This window comes from Apus apus, chromosome 4 (genome assembly GCF_020740795.1).
Source record: "Apus apus isolate bApuApu2 chromosome 4, bApuApu2.pri.cur, whole genome shotgun sequence".
Lineage (NCBI taxonomy): Eukaryota > Metazoa > Chordata > Aves > Apodiformes > Apodidae > Apus > Apus apus.
This window is the reverse complement of record NC_067285.1, coordinates 54,253,907-54,269,586: the sequence shown is the minus strand read 5'-3', so window position 1 is coordinate 54,269,586 and position 15,680 is coordinate 54,253,907. Positions and strand designations below refer to the sequence as shown.

Sequence of the window (15,680 nt, the reverse complement as noted above, 5' to 3'; positions counted from 1 at the left end):
CCCGGGGGCCCCTCCTGGAGGCTCCACCGACCTTCAGTTTCTTTTCGCACCCACTCGGAGCTTTCCCCGGAGGCGGAGCTGGGGCCGCAGCGTTCACCGCGCCTGCCCCAGGCCGGGCGGGACCGGCGCTCCCTGGGCCGTCCCGCCCCGTCCTGTCCCGTCCCGTCCCGTCGCGGGGCAGCGGGGCCGGAGCCGGGCCGGTCTCCGCGCTGCCCCGGCGGGCGAGCAGCGGGCTGGGTCCGCCGGTTGTAGCAGCCCCTGGGCCGCCCAGCAGGTGGTACCAGGGCTCGGTACCGGCGATACCCCCGCTGGCCTGAGGAGGTGCCAGCTGCTCGCCTGGGCTGCTGCGGAGAGGAGCGGCTGGCGAGGTGCGGAGTTTGTCTTCTCAAAGCAAGAGAGCCCAAGCGAGCCCTCGCACCCTGCTGGGCAGCGGGAACCTCGGAGGGGATGGGAAAGCAGCGGGGGCTGAAGGGAAGATGGCACATCTTTATCCGGAAGCATCAGAAAAGGTGTCCTGAGCAGCTGCCTGGCAGCAGCGTGAGGCTTTCCCCAGAAGCCGCTCCCGGTGCGCGCCGCGGCTGCGCCCCGCCAGGAGGAGGTGTGCCCTGGAGAACGTGTGCCCGGCCGTGGGACTGGCCCCTCGGCAGCACCTGCGGCTCGCTGGCTGCTGGTGCCCTTCTCCCTGCTCTCTCCTGCTCAGGACGCGCTGCCCTTCCCTCCCCTGGAGACCCACGGAGCCGCTTCCCGGTCCCTGCCTGCGGGGCCTGACGTGTGGATGAAAGCAGAATGGATCGCTACCGGTACTTCGTCTTCAACCAGAGGAGCATGGTCATGCTGGGGCTGTTCCAGATCGCCCTCAGCACAGTGTGCGTTGTCAGCGGGTTCACAGATGGCATTTTCAGGATGGAGTCTCAGCTGGGCAAAACCAGAGCTCCAGTGTGGGCTGGGATGGTAAAGTTGCACTGTATTTTCTGTGCTTTGGTGTTTTCTTCACTGCTACCTACTAGAACTCAACCTGGGGGAAAGGAGGGAGCCCAGGACTTCTTGCCAGCTCTTTCCTGGTTTCCTGCTTTGAACATGGATAATGAAAGTTTCCTTATTGTGTTGTAGGCAGGAGAGTGTAAGCAGAGTGCAACCAAGTTTCCCGCTGAAGGAGCTAAATCAAACACATTTCTACTGAGTTATTTAGACAGAGGGGCACAGTGGCAGTTGACAGGGGTTTTTGCAGAAGCACGGTGATCCACTGAAGATTAGGAAGGGAACATTTCATGTTCACATCAGGTAGATGAAGATCTGGGTGATGATCTGTGTGCCACAGCAGTGCCACTAGGTCTCCGTTCTCCAGCAGGCATCCTGGCCCTCAGTACCCCCATGTCACTGTTGGTACCCTGGCGAGCCCTGCTGGAAGGGAGTTGTCCTGAACCATTCTCTTCCATCCAGAGGCTGCCTGTCTCCTTTCAGTCATATCTTTCTGCCATCTACAAGATGCATGAGGACTTGGGAAAGCAGCGCACATTTTTAACACTTTAAGAGGACTTATTTAATCGTTTTTATTTTTTGGCCAGAGCTGTAAAGCCAGTCAGAGGGTTGCTGCCACGGGGGTAGCAACTGGGCAAAGATGCATTTCACACAGTGTCCTGCCCCCAGGAGGTGCTGCAGAGGAAAACAGGAGAAATAAACAATTCTCTTTCCATTTCTGACCTAAGTTACTCTGATCCAAGGCTTAAAAATGAGAGCCTTTCAGCTGCTGTGTAATAGTTTATCTTCCAAATCTCATACTTGTCTCCCAGTTACCAACTCTCTTTGTACTCTGCAGGTGATGGGAGTCCCAGGTGTCCTGGCTTTGATTTCCTCGCAGAGGAAGAATCCAGTTCTGGTAAGCCTGGAGGGAGGGGAATTGTGTGTGTTTGGGGTGGGAGAAAAATGTTGTTAGGGTCATCAAAAACAGTTTTTGGTAGGGAATGAGCTGGCTGGTCCTTTTTGGAGGATCAAGAGCATATTTCCTTGAGTTATCTTCTTAAGAGCTTCTACATTCCTAAGCAAAAGGAGGATGCAGCATTACCTTGATTGCTGCTGCAGCAGCAGACGAATGCTGGCTCTAATAATAAGCAAAAACCTGTAAAAACGACTTTTGAACATATTTCTTTTCACAGTCCTTCCTGTTATTAAGAATTGTGTCAGTTAAAATAGGAAACAATTTAATTGACTTGTATTTCCTAGACAGGTCTCTCCAGCCATGTCAACTCCAAGGGAGGTATATTGTTTATAAGCAAGAGATCTCCAAAAACAAATTATTTGAGTCCAGTAGCACCCATGGTTAAGACTTGGGGCTCAGCTGTAGCTCAGAAATTCAGTACCCTGGAAACCTTTGTGGTACTGTGTTTGGCTTCTAAGTGACTGTTGCTACTGGGTACTTCACAGTGTTACAGAAGGTCAAAAGCTAGTACCTACAGTGCTTGTGTACATTTTGTCTGTATTAGTGTCATGGATTTGTCAGAGGATAGTTTTAATTGCTGCTCCTGTTCTTTTTCTCCATTAATTTCTCTGTTTAGGTGAATGTGCTGATAGTTGCTTCTCTGCTCTCTTGTGTTGCCATCCTCATTGTTATAGTTTATAGCTCCCTCACACTGAACTATGGTGAAGAGGAGGAGCTGAGCTCTGCCCCAGTCCATGTTATCCATACAGTAAGTATCAATGTTATGCTTATTACTGGGGAACAATACTCTTTTACTCTGGCAACACTACTAGACATGACTTGGAAAAAAACAGAACCAGAATTTCAGGGTGCCTGAATTAGAACATGAAGTGGTGCCTGCAGCAGGGCACTTGTTTAAAATAATCTGCGTAAGTCTACAGTTAAGTATCAGGTTAGGTACTAAAAACCATGCAGGGCTAGGTAGACATTTTCTAGGTAGCTCCTGCAGCAGCATGGCTAGTATTGGTGGCTATGTGAACTAAAGCCCAGCACATAAACACACTGCAGTCAGGTTAGCTGCTGCTGCTGCCAAGTGCAAAAAGGTTTGGCTTGTGCCAGGAAAAAGTCACAGTGCTGCTCAGGGAGAGGGGTAGGTGCTGGCTGTATCCCTGGCCTGGTTTGAGACAGAAGTTGCTAGGCTTGAATCCTTTCCAGCATGCACCTCAGGTAATAAAGTGACAGCACTTACAGGTCAGCTGATTAAAACTGGATGTTATTTCAAGGGTGTCCTGCACAGTGAAGTTTGAAAGATGGAATGAGCTAGCCCTTTTGTACCTCAGACCTGGAACAAACGATGGGTCTCTGTTGGGAAGAAGACATTCCAGGTAGATGAAGCTGCTCATTAGTTTATTGCATAACAAACTGAAGTGTCAGGCTGCCCAGGTGCGGTATAGCAAGAAGGCATTTCTCATATTCAGTGTGAAGAGGCACAGCCATTCCTTGGGTGTCTACTTATTGTTAAAGCTATTTCCAAACCTGATGCCATTGCAGAGTGTTTTCTGTTTCAGCAGCAGCCTTCTTTTCCTGCTTGCTCTTTTCCTACTGGAGATTCACACTTGGTGTGTTCTTCAGAGCACAGGAAGAAAAGCTTTAAATAACACTGACTCTGAACCAATCTCCTGCGATGCAATCACAGCGTTCTCGCAGTCGTTAGAATAGGTTTTGATGAAGAGCTTCACTTGTTGAATATGGCTTTAACATTCCTTTTTCTGCTTGCAGAAGTTTGTACTTAATAAAGTAGTCAAGGGTGCTAACCTAGCCATGCTAGCTGCATCCATCAGCAGCGTGTTTGTTGTGCTGGTGATGGCTTCCCTGGGGTGCCGGAGCCTTCCGCGCTGCTCCTGCTACAACAGCGTCACTGGGATGGTGAGTGAGGAGCCCAGGACACCCATTTATCTGTTGTGAGTGTGGGTGGGATGGGGAGAAACTGGGGAGAAAGACATGTTTTCTTCTTTAAACCTACCCTCAGCTCTACCTCAGTCATCCAGGGCTAAGTCAAAGAAATTAAGAGGATGTTAGAAGGACTTTATACTTTTTGTAGTTTTCTTTTTACTACCCCCCTCTTACTTACAGTCTTGTGTAAGACCTAGTGTAAGTTATCTCCATTTTCCAAACTATTACTGCTTAACTATTGTGGTCCCCTTTCCTATGAATTCCTGCTCTCCTCAAGAACAGCTCCTCCTCCTCTCACCCTTGAAACAATTGCTCCTGGTACAGCACATCAAAGACTTACTGGTACTTACACACCAAGATGCCTTATGCCTAGAACTACAGATTCAATAATAAAAATATCCCCTATACTGCATGTGAAGTGGGGAGCACATTTTTACTGGTAATTTATGAGGATTCTGCCTCAAGTGACGGGGCACACACTGTGTGTCTCTGCTAAGTGAGCTCACTAAATACCATCTCCTTCTCTAGTAGAGTAATTCTGATGATGTATTAATGCACATACATCCGACCATCTCATTTGGTAGGGAATTAATGGGTACAGGTTACAAGCAGCTGCTTTTGCCTGAAGGTGCCACGTGTGTAATATGAGGCTGCTTTAAACTTCCAAACTAAACCTTTTTAGGAGGAGTGGACCACACAGACCTTTTAACTGGGTTCAATTATATCTGTTTGAACAAACTCACAGATGAGGTTTTTTATGCCGTTGTTTCATTTGTAGGAATGGTTGCATCCTAGTGAGGACCAAAGTCAGGCTGTGGAAATGGTTTGTGCTGTACAAAGTGAGTAACTCTTTCCCTCTGTGTATTTGGATATTCACCAGGGACACAGAAAGCACATCCTGAATAAGCTTTACATCCCAGGCCAAAATCCTGATGACCAAAATCCTCTGAGCCAAAAGGAACTCAGGATTTTGTGCAAGTGTCTGCACCAGGGTTAATGGTTTCCTCTTTCCTTCCCCACACAGGTCCTGGAGGCAAAAGTTTTAACTTCCCAGATCAGTTTCCATCCCAGGACTTGGATGCAGAGGAAGACTCATCCAAACCCCCACCATACATCAGGATGGCTTGAGAAAGCAGTTGAACATTTTAAAGCTACTAGTCTAAAAATGTGGCTAGACAGAGGTAAGAAGTTCTTCGTCTTTGAAGATGGTTAAGCACTTTTCGTTGGCCTTTTGAAAAACACACACAGAAAGAGAGATCTATTGAATGCCCAACATTCAGCAGAGATGACAGTGCCAAGGAAGATATCTGCAGACTCTTTTGAACATTCCGACTTTGTATAGTGAAAATACCTCATTGTCTCTGGAAAGTGTGAGCATTTTTTCCTCCAGCTTTTGTACGTAAATAAGGTTTTATTCCACAAGAATTCATCATGCAGTTTGTCTACCAGTGCTAGTCTTAAACATTCATATATTAAATATTATTAATTTGTAAAATAAACTGGTTGTGGAATATTTCACCCTGCCACCTGCTATCTCAATTTCTTCCCCTCACCCATTGAATTATCTGGATGATATATGATAATGGGTGAAGGATAATGAGGGACACACTTCATTACTGACCTGAAGGGTGCTTTCCCCCTTCCCCTTGGGAGGGAAGTGGGCAGGTGAAGTTTATGATACCAAGCTTTGCCACTGCCATTCAGGTAAGATTCTGTGGGGTGTACATGAGTAGGTGCAGTAAGTTTTAGTGCTGGAGTGTGGTAGTAACTTAATTAAAGATCTAGACCAAGACCCTCCATTGTAGATTCTCTAGAAGACCTCTTGGTCCTCTCAAGCAAGGAACTACAGCTTCCAGTCATGAGCTCCTGAGGTACATAAAAATTCCCACATGTACTTTATGATTCACTTTCAGGTAGACTTAGAGGTGTCTGTTGAGAGATTATCTCACCTGCAGGCCTTGAGTATGAAGTGTGAGATTGCTTATCTCACGATGAAGATTAATACAGCATGTTCATATAATTGGGCTTGGAAAGTAAGTTCCCATCTTGAGAGAGTGCTATGGGTAGTAGGGTGAGCCATCCCCCCCATGAGGCATGTAACACCGGGAGTGATCTTGATAAAATTTATCTTACTGCAGCATATAAGGTACCTTTCCCATTCTCAAGATGCAATTAAAGTGTTCTTGATAGTTTTTTCCTAGAGACCGCAGTCTTTTTCATAACACTAGTAAAGGGACTGTGACACCTAAATGAAGACCATCAGTGGATGAAAGCACTGTGCAAATGCCAGGCAGTCCTCTGAGCCCATGCTTGTCACACCTACTTAGAATGCCCTCTGTTCTAAAGCAGCTTGCCACAGCTACATCATCAAAAATAAGCATTACTGGGTGCAATTAATCCTGGCATACGCACATTAGCAAAAGCTGTTCAACTTCATAAGCTCTTCAGGTTGGTGAGGTGCAGAGATGGACAGTTAGTGTCTATTAAATTATCTGTAAAATTTCTAGGACTTCTTCACATTCTGATGAGTTTATGTTTGAAGGTGCTTTAGACCTTTTGTCATAATCTTGAACAGAAAAATACCCTCAGCTGCATATTGAGGAAGTCGTTGTGGACTATGGCACCATTTGTACATAAGGTGCTTACCAAGTTTCTCCATTACTGACTTTAACCATTAAGATTATTAATGGCTGGGATTATAAAGAGCAAGAGAGCAGCCCTAACCACCGGCCTCCCTGCACAGCCCTCCTCTGGGCACACATCACTCCCATGGCTGCCTGGCTTTGGCTGAGGGAGCTGCTCCCGTCCTTTGGAGGTCAGGCCAGCAGGGGGCTGGAGGTCCTACTCTAAGTTTAATTACATGCCACAGTAGCCAGATTCTATCTGGCTTTGGCTCTAAATAACTTCATGTGTTTGCTTGCCCCAACAAAAAACACAGTTGGTGTCATTGCAGATGTCCATTGGAAGCTGTCGATGTTTGAATTACTGTTACTAAATGAATTCAAACGTGATTCCAAAAGTGATATTGTGCCTTTCTCTGTGGTGTAGTGCCTGTCAGCAAGCATCAAAGCACGGAGTGTGACTCCCTTCCCCATCCTCAGATGCTTCTGGCATAACTCCAGACAGTCTGTGATGGAATGTCGGCTGTTTTCTCCTTGATTAATGTAAACTACTGTTCTTATACATTAAAAGAAACTAAGCCTCCCTGAGCGGTTACTATGATTGCTAATATCTAAAAGCAGTGTAACTTTGATTCTTCTTTAGTCTAAAACAGGTTTTTGCCTTTGAAAGGAAAAACTTGCTAATAGTTTGTAACTAAAACACACTGGTCAGCCACTGCATTGTTTCTGGGTAGAATAGAATCATAGAATCCTAGAACCATAGGGGTGGGAAGGGACCTCTGAAGATCATCAAGTCCAATCTCCCTGCTGCAGCAGGAACACCCAGGGATCACACAGGAACATGTCCAGATCGGTCTTGAAAGCCTCCAGAGAAGGAGACTCCACAATCTCCCTGGGCAGCCTGATCCAATGCTCTGTCACTCTCACAGTGAAGAAGTTTTTCCCCATGTTGAGGTGGAACTTCCTGTGTTGTAGCTTGGTACTGTTTTCCCTTGTCCTATCACAGGGCACCTGTCCAACCAGCACAGCACCGCTGGAAAGAGATTGGCCCATTCTTGACATCCACCCTTTAGATATCTATAGACATTAATAAGGTCCCCTCTTAGTCTTCTTTTCTCAAGACTAAACAGCCTCAGGTCTCTTAGCCTGGTCCCATCCAGAAATACTGTTCTGGTCATTACAGTGCGGGACAGACTGAGTGTAATTGCACAGCATTTAAATGCTGGTTGAACAGCATGATTAGCACGTTATTCCTTTGGCTGGGAAATAGCCTTAGCAGCATATATTGGTATATGAGTGTGTAGAGGAGAAGTTTGCTCTATGCTACTTCTAAATAAAATGTAGTTGAGTCAGCAGCAGCTACAAAACCCCTTGATGTCTGTCTTGCTTTTTTGCAGTCCTTCCAGTGGTGCAGTCGCAGCCTCACTACCACAATGCCAGCCCCTAGGATCACTTGTAGGCACACAGTTTTCACAGTTCTTTCCACAAAAGGTGAGTTTCTGGAAAAGAAGCAGCTGCAGTATGGAAATTGGTAGAAACCAAATACCATTTTAATGTCACTCCAACTGGTTAGCATGGAGGAAAATAAATTCCCGATTGCAGCTTCCAGTGTTATATTTAGTAGCCCTCTCCACATACTAGTTATGGTGCCTTCCCAGAGTCTGCCTTTATTCCCAGGGACATTCCATGGTTTGTGTCACCCCCAGCTTCTGCTGGTGGCAGTCAGGTGGATTTTTATTTGTTATGCAAACACACATCCGTAGCACCTCCAGTAAAAATGGCCTCATTGTTTGTTCCCCATGGACTTTTCCTCATTGGCAAGATTCCCAGAAATGGAGCCAACTTCCCCATTCCTCACCAGCACTGCAAGATTCCCCTTTTGGGACAGGCAAAGGCCCGTGTCTGCTGGAGGGAGGTACAGTCACAGATGACAGGGTGGCAGTTGGTGTCAGGGTGCACCTCAGCACAGCACCTGCAAGATAATGCAAGCAAAGCCCAGGGGGGAAACAAAATAAAAAAATAAGAAGTTCCAGATTCTACCTGAGTCCAGAGCTTGTTCTGCACCCAAACACCCTGCACAATGGGAGCTGCACCTCAGTTACAAACACCTTACCCTCCAATGCTCAGAAATTGAAGTAACTTGGCATTTTGAAGAGGAATGATAGATGCAAATGTGGCTCAGCTCCCCTTGAGGCCAAACATCCAGCTCTTGTCTTGGCTGGGTTAGAAACTGCTGATCTCAGCTGAACAGCCTGCAGGCATGACCCCTGCTCCTTGCTTCTGACATGGCTACAGACCCCAGTTCTGTGGTCCTGCAGAGAAAAATTACATGCACACCAAGCGCTTGCTGATCTGCTTGTGTTAGCATCATTCATGTGATGTCAAAGACAACGTGTTTACATCCAAAGACATTTTTCCATCTTGAGTAAGCTTAGCCTGACATACAGAACAAGGTGTACAACATCCCTGGGCTATGGAAATGAAGGCTGCCAGCCTCTCCATTAGCCATGGCCAGACTTAATCACAGGGCATAATCAGACAGTTAGAGAAATCAGTTCTGTGAGTTAATGTTCAACTAAGAACAAAGTATTTGCTGAAGCTGTTTCCTCCCCGCGCCCCCTCCCAGGAAGGACTAGAAGGTGCTGGGGGAACAGGAAGAGGAGGGGGTCTTCATCACAGTGAGGATCAGAGAACCTTTTCAGGTACATTTCTGACAACTGGCTTGCTCAAGATTTTTTTTTTTTAATTGCAATTTCACTTGCAGTCTTGTAATCCAACACTGATACTGTGCTGACAGGAACATTTTGCTCTTTTTCTCATTGAATGGTTTCAGACTGATGTGGTGTGCAGCAGATATTGTTTGTTACCGACCAAGCAAAGTAGGTTTAGTCTCACTGCTCCTCACCCGTAGGTTTGGAAGCTCCAGATGGTTGGTTGGTGCAGCTCCCCCACCCCTATGTGACTGGGTTGCTGCAGGGTCAGGGCAGTGAGAAGCCAGGGGAGAAAATAAATATAAAATAATCGCAGCTCTGCATGCTCCATAGCCCTGTCTGTTCCAGCATGATGGACTTAAAAAATGAAGTCAAACTTTACTGTAGGTAGATGAACAGGCCTAAAAGATCTTGTGTGGGGAATGACTCCAGGAATACATAGGTCTTGCTCATTAAAGAAAAGCTACGTCATTTACTACACAAGGGTACTAATTTATAGCAGAAAGAATTATCTGGCTTGATAAGTCAAGGGTTTCTCCCCAAAGCCTCTGCTTGGTCTTGGTGGCTGTGGCACAGCAGCTTCTTGCATCAGCCTCCCTGGCTCCTTTCTTTTCATCCAGCAACCTGCAGTATCTCCCCTGGTCTGCTGGGTAAGAGCAGGCTGCAGAAGGGCCTTAAAAGAGCTGGGAAAGGCTGGGAGGAGTAACAGTCAATTAAAACAGGTAAGTTCTGAAAACAAACAGGTGTATTACCCTGCAGCTGAAAGGAGGAAGGGCTTTTTTGTTTGTTTTTTTACAGTCAACAGAAAACCCACCTAATATAACCAGAGCTCCGCATGCACATGTGGAGTCAGGCTGTGTGATTTCTTGATCCTGACAGGTCCCTTCCTACCTGAGATATAATTCATTGACTCTCCAGCACTAGCAGTGTGTAAGCATGGGAAAATATCTTTGGACTTAATTCTAACTTGAGGAGGGAAAATCCATCAAAGCAAACAGAATTTTCCATCTTTCCCCAGCAGCTTTTTTATAAAGTTGCAACTGCTGTGTGCTGCACCTCCTGAGGTAAGTTTAACTGAAACACTATAAAATCACATAGTTTCACTTGTACTTTCTGAGCTGCTGCAATAGGGTTTTTTTGTTTGGTTGGTTTTTTTTGTTTGGTTTGTGTGTGTGTGTGTTTGGGTTTTTTTTATATTTAGAGCTTCTGGGCTACCAGAACTGCATTTTCTTGACATGACAGTTATATGTTGTCCTAATTTAAAACAAAACAAAACAAAACAATACAATTGCTTTGGTTTATATTTCATTTTTCATCTTCTGATTTCTGACCACTATGTTTTAAAATACACTCAGCATGTTTTGCTTTTAATTGGTACATTAGTTGCTGTAAATGTAGTGGTTATACTGAAATCGTACATGCAAATATTGTTAAGCCCTTGCCCCCCACCCACTTACCATGAGGCTGATTTAGGATTGGGGCTGGTGTTGTCATTTGCCAAATTCTTTGCCCTAGCCTGATCTCACAAGAGTTGCTTCTGTGTCTCTTATTTTGCCCTGTGCAGGCAGCTGAGCAGCCCTCTCTGACCCAAGTCTTTGCTACCAGCCCTTCAGCCGTCAAGCCCCTGAGCTGGAGCTTTAAAGCAGGTGCTAGTGCTGGGCTCCCACAAGTGTCATCTACCACACTTAACAAAAAGCTGTAATTCTGTACAACACCCCTCCCACAAGGTGTTGCTTTGCAATACCAAAGCATGCATGTCTCTGATGCCAAAAACCCCACATTTATATGACTATACATATTTTCTGCTCATCATTTTATATATACAGAGCATATATCTTAAGTGTGTTTATATATCATTACTTATCACTCTGCATAAAAATGAGATACACTTAATGAAAGCTGAAACTTTTGCAGTTAATTATTTCACTTCAAATGCAATTTGAGAAAAGCACAACTACTTCCAAGGCACAAAGCCTTGGAAGCCAATCACAAGGGCTGCCAGTGTTGTGTTTTTAACAGCAGCATCACAGTGACTCAGATATTAGCTTGGTATTGAAGTTAGTACTTCATGGTAGCAATGAGGATGAATAATCACATACAGGAACTTGAAAACCTCCTCTGATTAGCAAATGTTTTTTTATCTGCAGCTGAATCTTTAGTTACTGAAGCCAGGAGCCCTTCATTGCCTCTGATTTATGAGTGGGTTAAAAATAACTTCAAGTAAATGGAAGAGTTATTGCATGTATTTTAGGGTCACTAATCTTTTTCTCATTGTGTGCCCTTCCTGGAATAAGCAAAGCACTGGGGGGGGGAGGGGTGTGGGGTGTGAGGGGTGTATGGATGATCAGGCTTTTACAGAAGAGCAGTCAAGAACATCAAGCCATACCTCCACCTTTCTGCAGCCTTCCCAGAGTCAAGCCTGTCTGCCCTCAGGGTGGACATCAGCCTTGCCAGGGGAGGCACAGGCAGGTGAGGCAGGGCTGAGGGGTGTCCCCTGGATGGGCAGGAGCTGGAGAGAATGGCCAACCAGGCTTTGCTGGTGAAAAACCCAACCTTGAATTCTTCGGAATGAGTGTTAAGTGCAGGGTTGACACATACCACATCTTTTCCTACTCTGCCATCAAATACTTGTAGCTTGCAGTTCTCCCTCCCATCCATTTAGTCACAGGCAAAAATAACTTCTCTTCCATTATTGTGTATAGTTTCTTTCTTAAACCTTCAGAAAATCCTGTCAGTCCCACCATCCCATGGCCAGGACTTCCAGTTTAACTGTGGTATATAAAAGACAACATAATTTGCTTGAACTTGTGTTTTATTTAGTCTTATGTGGCGGGAGAAGACAGGCCATTCTCCACATCTTGTCTTCCTCCAGCTTCCTCTGATAGCACTAAGCATTAGTTGATTTTTTTTCCCTTGTTGAGGCTGAAGATGGGAATTTAATGCCCATTCAGCAGCCTGCAAACTACCAAAATCCTGATGTCAGCCCACTGCCACACAGGGAGGGAGGACAGTAGGAGAGCTGAAGGAAAGCCTCTGCAGCTCCAGGGGGTCTGCACCTGAAGTGACAACTGAGACTCAGGCCACTTGGCCATGGGAGAGGAAACATTGTCTTCAAACACAGACTCTGCTTTACAGCGCGTGGTTTAGATGCACAGATTGATGATTTTAGAATAACTAAAAATATTCAACAAGAGGGAATTCACTGTATTGCCTCACAATGGAAGCCTGTGACTTTCTCAAAAAGGCAATGCAAACAGTAAAAAATATAAAAAAGGGAAGTACTGAGCTCAGACCATGGTCTTATGACTCTTATTTTCATATGCTCACATCTTCCCTTTTATTTAGTATCTGTGTGTGTGTGTATGAAAAATATAGCCTGTAATTACACAGGCTCTGTAAGCTCCATGTTATTGTGATTTGACCACTGTGGTTTTGTGTGCTTATGGCTGTATCTGTGCAATACTTCACTGCTTTTCAGAGGTTTGATGGCATATAAAATGTTAGGAAGACAATGCTTATCCTTTTTAAAAAAACAAATTGAGTCTCCATATATGTCCTACTGACAAAATATTGGTATTAGTAGAAGGTAAAGAAAACCACCATTATCTTCCAAAAATGAAGTTATGACTATCTAATTTGTACTGCTTTTCCTCTCAAACACGGAGGCTTGGCTGCTGCTTTTGGCTTCATTGCAAGCTCTTTGCAGTGCTGTAGAGTTACTTGTTTAAAACCAGGACCTGCCATGAATTGACAGTAAAGAAAGATGGCTTCTGATGGGCAGACTGAAAGGAGAGAGAGGCCCCTTGCCCTCTTTGGTGTTGTCACATAGTTGATTTTCCTTGGTTCTCTGGGAGCATGTAACTACTTGAAGATTCTGGTGGGTTTTTAGTTGTTGTTTTTAAATGTGTAAGCAAAATCTGTTTTTGAGCTCCATCTCTTAGTGGAAACACAAACCATGAGCTCCAAGTGCGTCCTACAGGTTTCAAAATAAGATGCAAGCAGACAGGAATCCAAAACACACCCCCTCACCCTTTTTTCTTTTTTTTTTTTCTTTCCTTTTTTTTTTTTAATGAAGATGGCTCATTTATTTCAAAGCCAATCTTATTAGAATTAATTTGGGGAAAGAGAGAACAGGCTATATCAGCTTTCACACCCCTGATGGTAAAGCAAGTTGCATGTTCTGCTGCCCAAAAAAGCCAACAAAAAGTAAAAAAGGGGAGTGCAGCACATCATTATATGCCATTTGCCTGTCTGCAGGATTGCTTTCTGAGCTGAAGGCAGGGAAGCTGCTGTCACTGCTGGAGTTAAGAGAACCAAACAGCCTCTTCTACTGAGGTGAGCACAGCCCAAGCCTCGGCCGCTTCTGCTGGTACCAAGGCACAGTCAAACAGTGTGTGCACCCCTCATCCTGCTTTACCCTGGGACTCTACCTGATGTTCTTGCTCCCACTTACAACTACAAGCCATGTCTGTGGTCAATGAGCACCACTTCACCTCAGTTCCCAGACCTTCACCAAGTTACGGCAATTCCAGGTTGTTTCCCAGGGGTAAGAAGAGAAGGGCGGGGGGAGGATTATGAGTTCTATGAAATGATCATTGGCATTGCTGGAAAGTTTGTTTTTTATTAATTTCAAGTGATTAGCTAAGTACTCTGTCATTCAAGATTCTCATTAACCAGAAGTGATTCAGCAAAGGCAGGAAACAATGCATGATGATAGTATCTGCACGGAGCCAGATTATGCAGCTCGGTCAAGTGGCCCTGGCAGCTTTTCCATGCCTGCTTTCCGGGTCTGGAAATATCTTCCTGAGCTACAAGGAACTGCCTTCAGCAAGTGCTTCAATAGGTGTCAGCCTCTGCAGTGCTGCTCTTGCAGCTGGGAGGCTGTGCAGAGCCCAGCCAGGCCCAGGATGTCACTGGAAACCAGCAACAATTATTTCCCTCTCAATGTCGCTTCACAGCCCTCGCTGAGGACACCATTCAGCAGATGAATGTGAGGTCTCCTGCAGGCCTCCAGAGTCAGCAGAGTGTGGGGGGGAAAAGAACATCTAACTCAAAACAGTGTGGGTTTTCTTATAAGTCCTAGAATGCCAGTGTCTGATGTTATCTACAAGTTTAAATTTAAGGTTGCGTGTCCGATTTCGGTTGATTTGCCCATTAAATCAGACTGCCATTTAAAAAGTAATTTTATTATTACCTCAAGATGGCATGTGGCTTTAGTTTTTATCAGGGACTCGAGATGTTATGAAACAGCGGTCAATAGCCTTGAAAGCAGGACTCTGGGAAATCAAAAAGACCATTAAGATGTTACACCCTGGTGGAAAGAAAACCACTTAGCAAGAGGGACAAGGACTATGAATTTTATAAAAGCATGAGGTTAGTAGATGATCAGTCAGGGAAGTCAGCACAGGGTTACAGTTTAAAGATGACAATTGTGCTGTGTCACACAGGATGACTCAGGTAACAGAAGTCTGTGACCAGCTGCAAAATGGAGGAGCTGCCCTCTGAATGCAGGATCAAATGTTACAGAAGACAAAGACAAAACCAGCAATTTGTGGTCCGAGTGATCACAGCCTGTCCTAGTTTGAGCCAGGATTAAGCAAATGTTCCTTTTACTGATTTTTTTTTTCTTCAGTGAACTCTTTTTAAAGCAGCACACTTGCTTAAACTAGCAGCAAGTTTTCCAGCTAGTGGACTTACAACACTGGAATGTTTATAGATGCTGCTGAGAGACCAAGGACGTTTTGCTCTGCTTGTTGAATCTACTGCTTTGAACACTAAAGGAGCAGAAGAGTCGTACTACAACCCTCCTGTAGTGAGGAGTGGACTAGGCAGATGGCAAAACTGACCAACTAAAGTATCCCATTCCATATATTTATGTAGGTCTAGATATAAAGTTAGAGATCATGGAAGTCAAGCCTCTTTTTTCCTTCTCTTCTGCTCATGCCCAGCAGCCAGGGAGGACTCCATCTATCCATCACCATTGATCCCCAGGCCCATGCATTCCTGAACCTCAACCACTCTCCCCTCGGCTCCAGTCTGCTCTGCTGCTCCCTCCAACAGCTCCTGGACATTTTGGAATTGCTCCGAGCTCAGGAGATGCCCTGGGAGCTGCTGGGGGTGAGGGGGAATGGTAAGGGTTTTGCACATTCCTGCAAATACTTGTAAATAATTGTACATATTTTTTTTAGTATTAGTACAATTTATATTAGTATTATTAGTATTTTATTAGTAGTATTTAATTAAAGCTGTGTAGTTTAGTTTTCAATCCAGAAGCCTCTCTCCTTATTCTCTCCTTTCCCTCCCAGGGTGGGAGTGGGAGGGGATGGAGAGCATTGTTGTTGCTGGTTTAGCTGCCCATCCTGAGTCAAACCATGACACAGCCAGAGGCAGCAGCACACTGAGCAGTTATGTCATTATGCAAAGCTGCAGGGTTAGAGAAAACTGTTACTGATTATTGTTCTGCTGCCCAGCATCCCCTTC

At 45.2% G+C, this 15,680-nt stretch overlaps 1 protein-coding gene and 1 long non-coding RNA gene across 3 annotated transcripts; both read left to right on the top strand.

Moving 5' to 3' along the window:
- The first annotated feature begins 193 nt into the window (after nucleotides 1-193).
- On the top strand, nucleotides 194-5,399 carry LOC127384879 (uncharacterized). 2 transcript variants are annotated; one of them, XM_051619908.1, is made up of 6 exons: nucleotides 194-951; nucleotides 1,817-1,876; nucleotides 2,553-2,684; nucleotides 3,695-3,841; nucleotides 4,647-4,707; nucleotides 4,893-5,086. In XM_051619908.1, the coding sequence occupies exons 1-6, from the start codon at nucleotides 787-789 to the stop codon at nucleotides 4,994-4,996; spliced, it is 669 nt and encodes a 222-aa protein (XP_051475868.1). In that variant the 5' UTR covers nucleotides 194-786; the 3' UTR covers nucleotides 4,997-5,086. The 2 variants fall into 2 exon arrangements, with proteins under 2 accessions (XP_051475868.1, XP_051475867.1); XM_051619907.1 differs by lacking the exon at nucleotides 4,647-4,707 and having other exon boundaries at nucleotides 4,893-5,399.
- A 3,722-nt stretch (nucleotides 5,400-9,121) lies between these two features.
- On the top strand, nucleotides 9,122-15,465 carry LOC127384880 (uncharacterized). The gene is made up of 3 exons (XR_007889527.1): nucleotides 9,122-9,191; nucleotides 13,458-13,535; nucleotides 15,152-15,465. It is a non-coding gene; the product is annotated as an uncharacterized LOC127384880 (long non-coding RNA).
- Nucleotides 15,466-15,680: the final 215 nt, after the last annotated feature.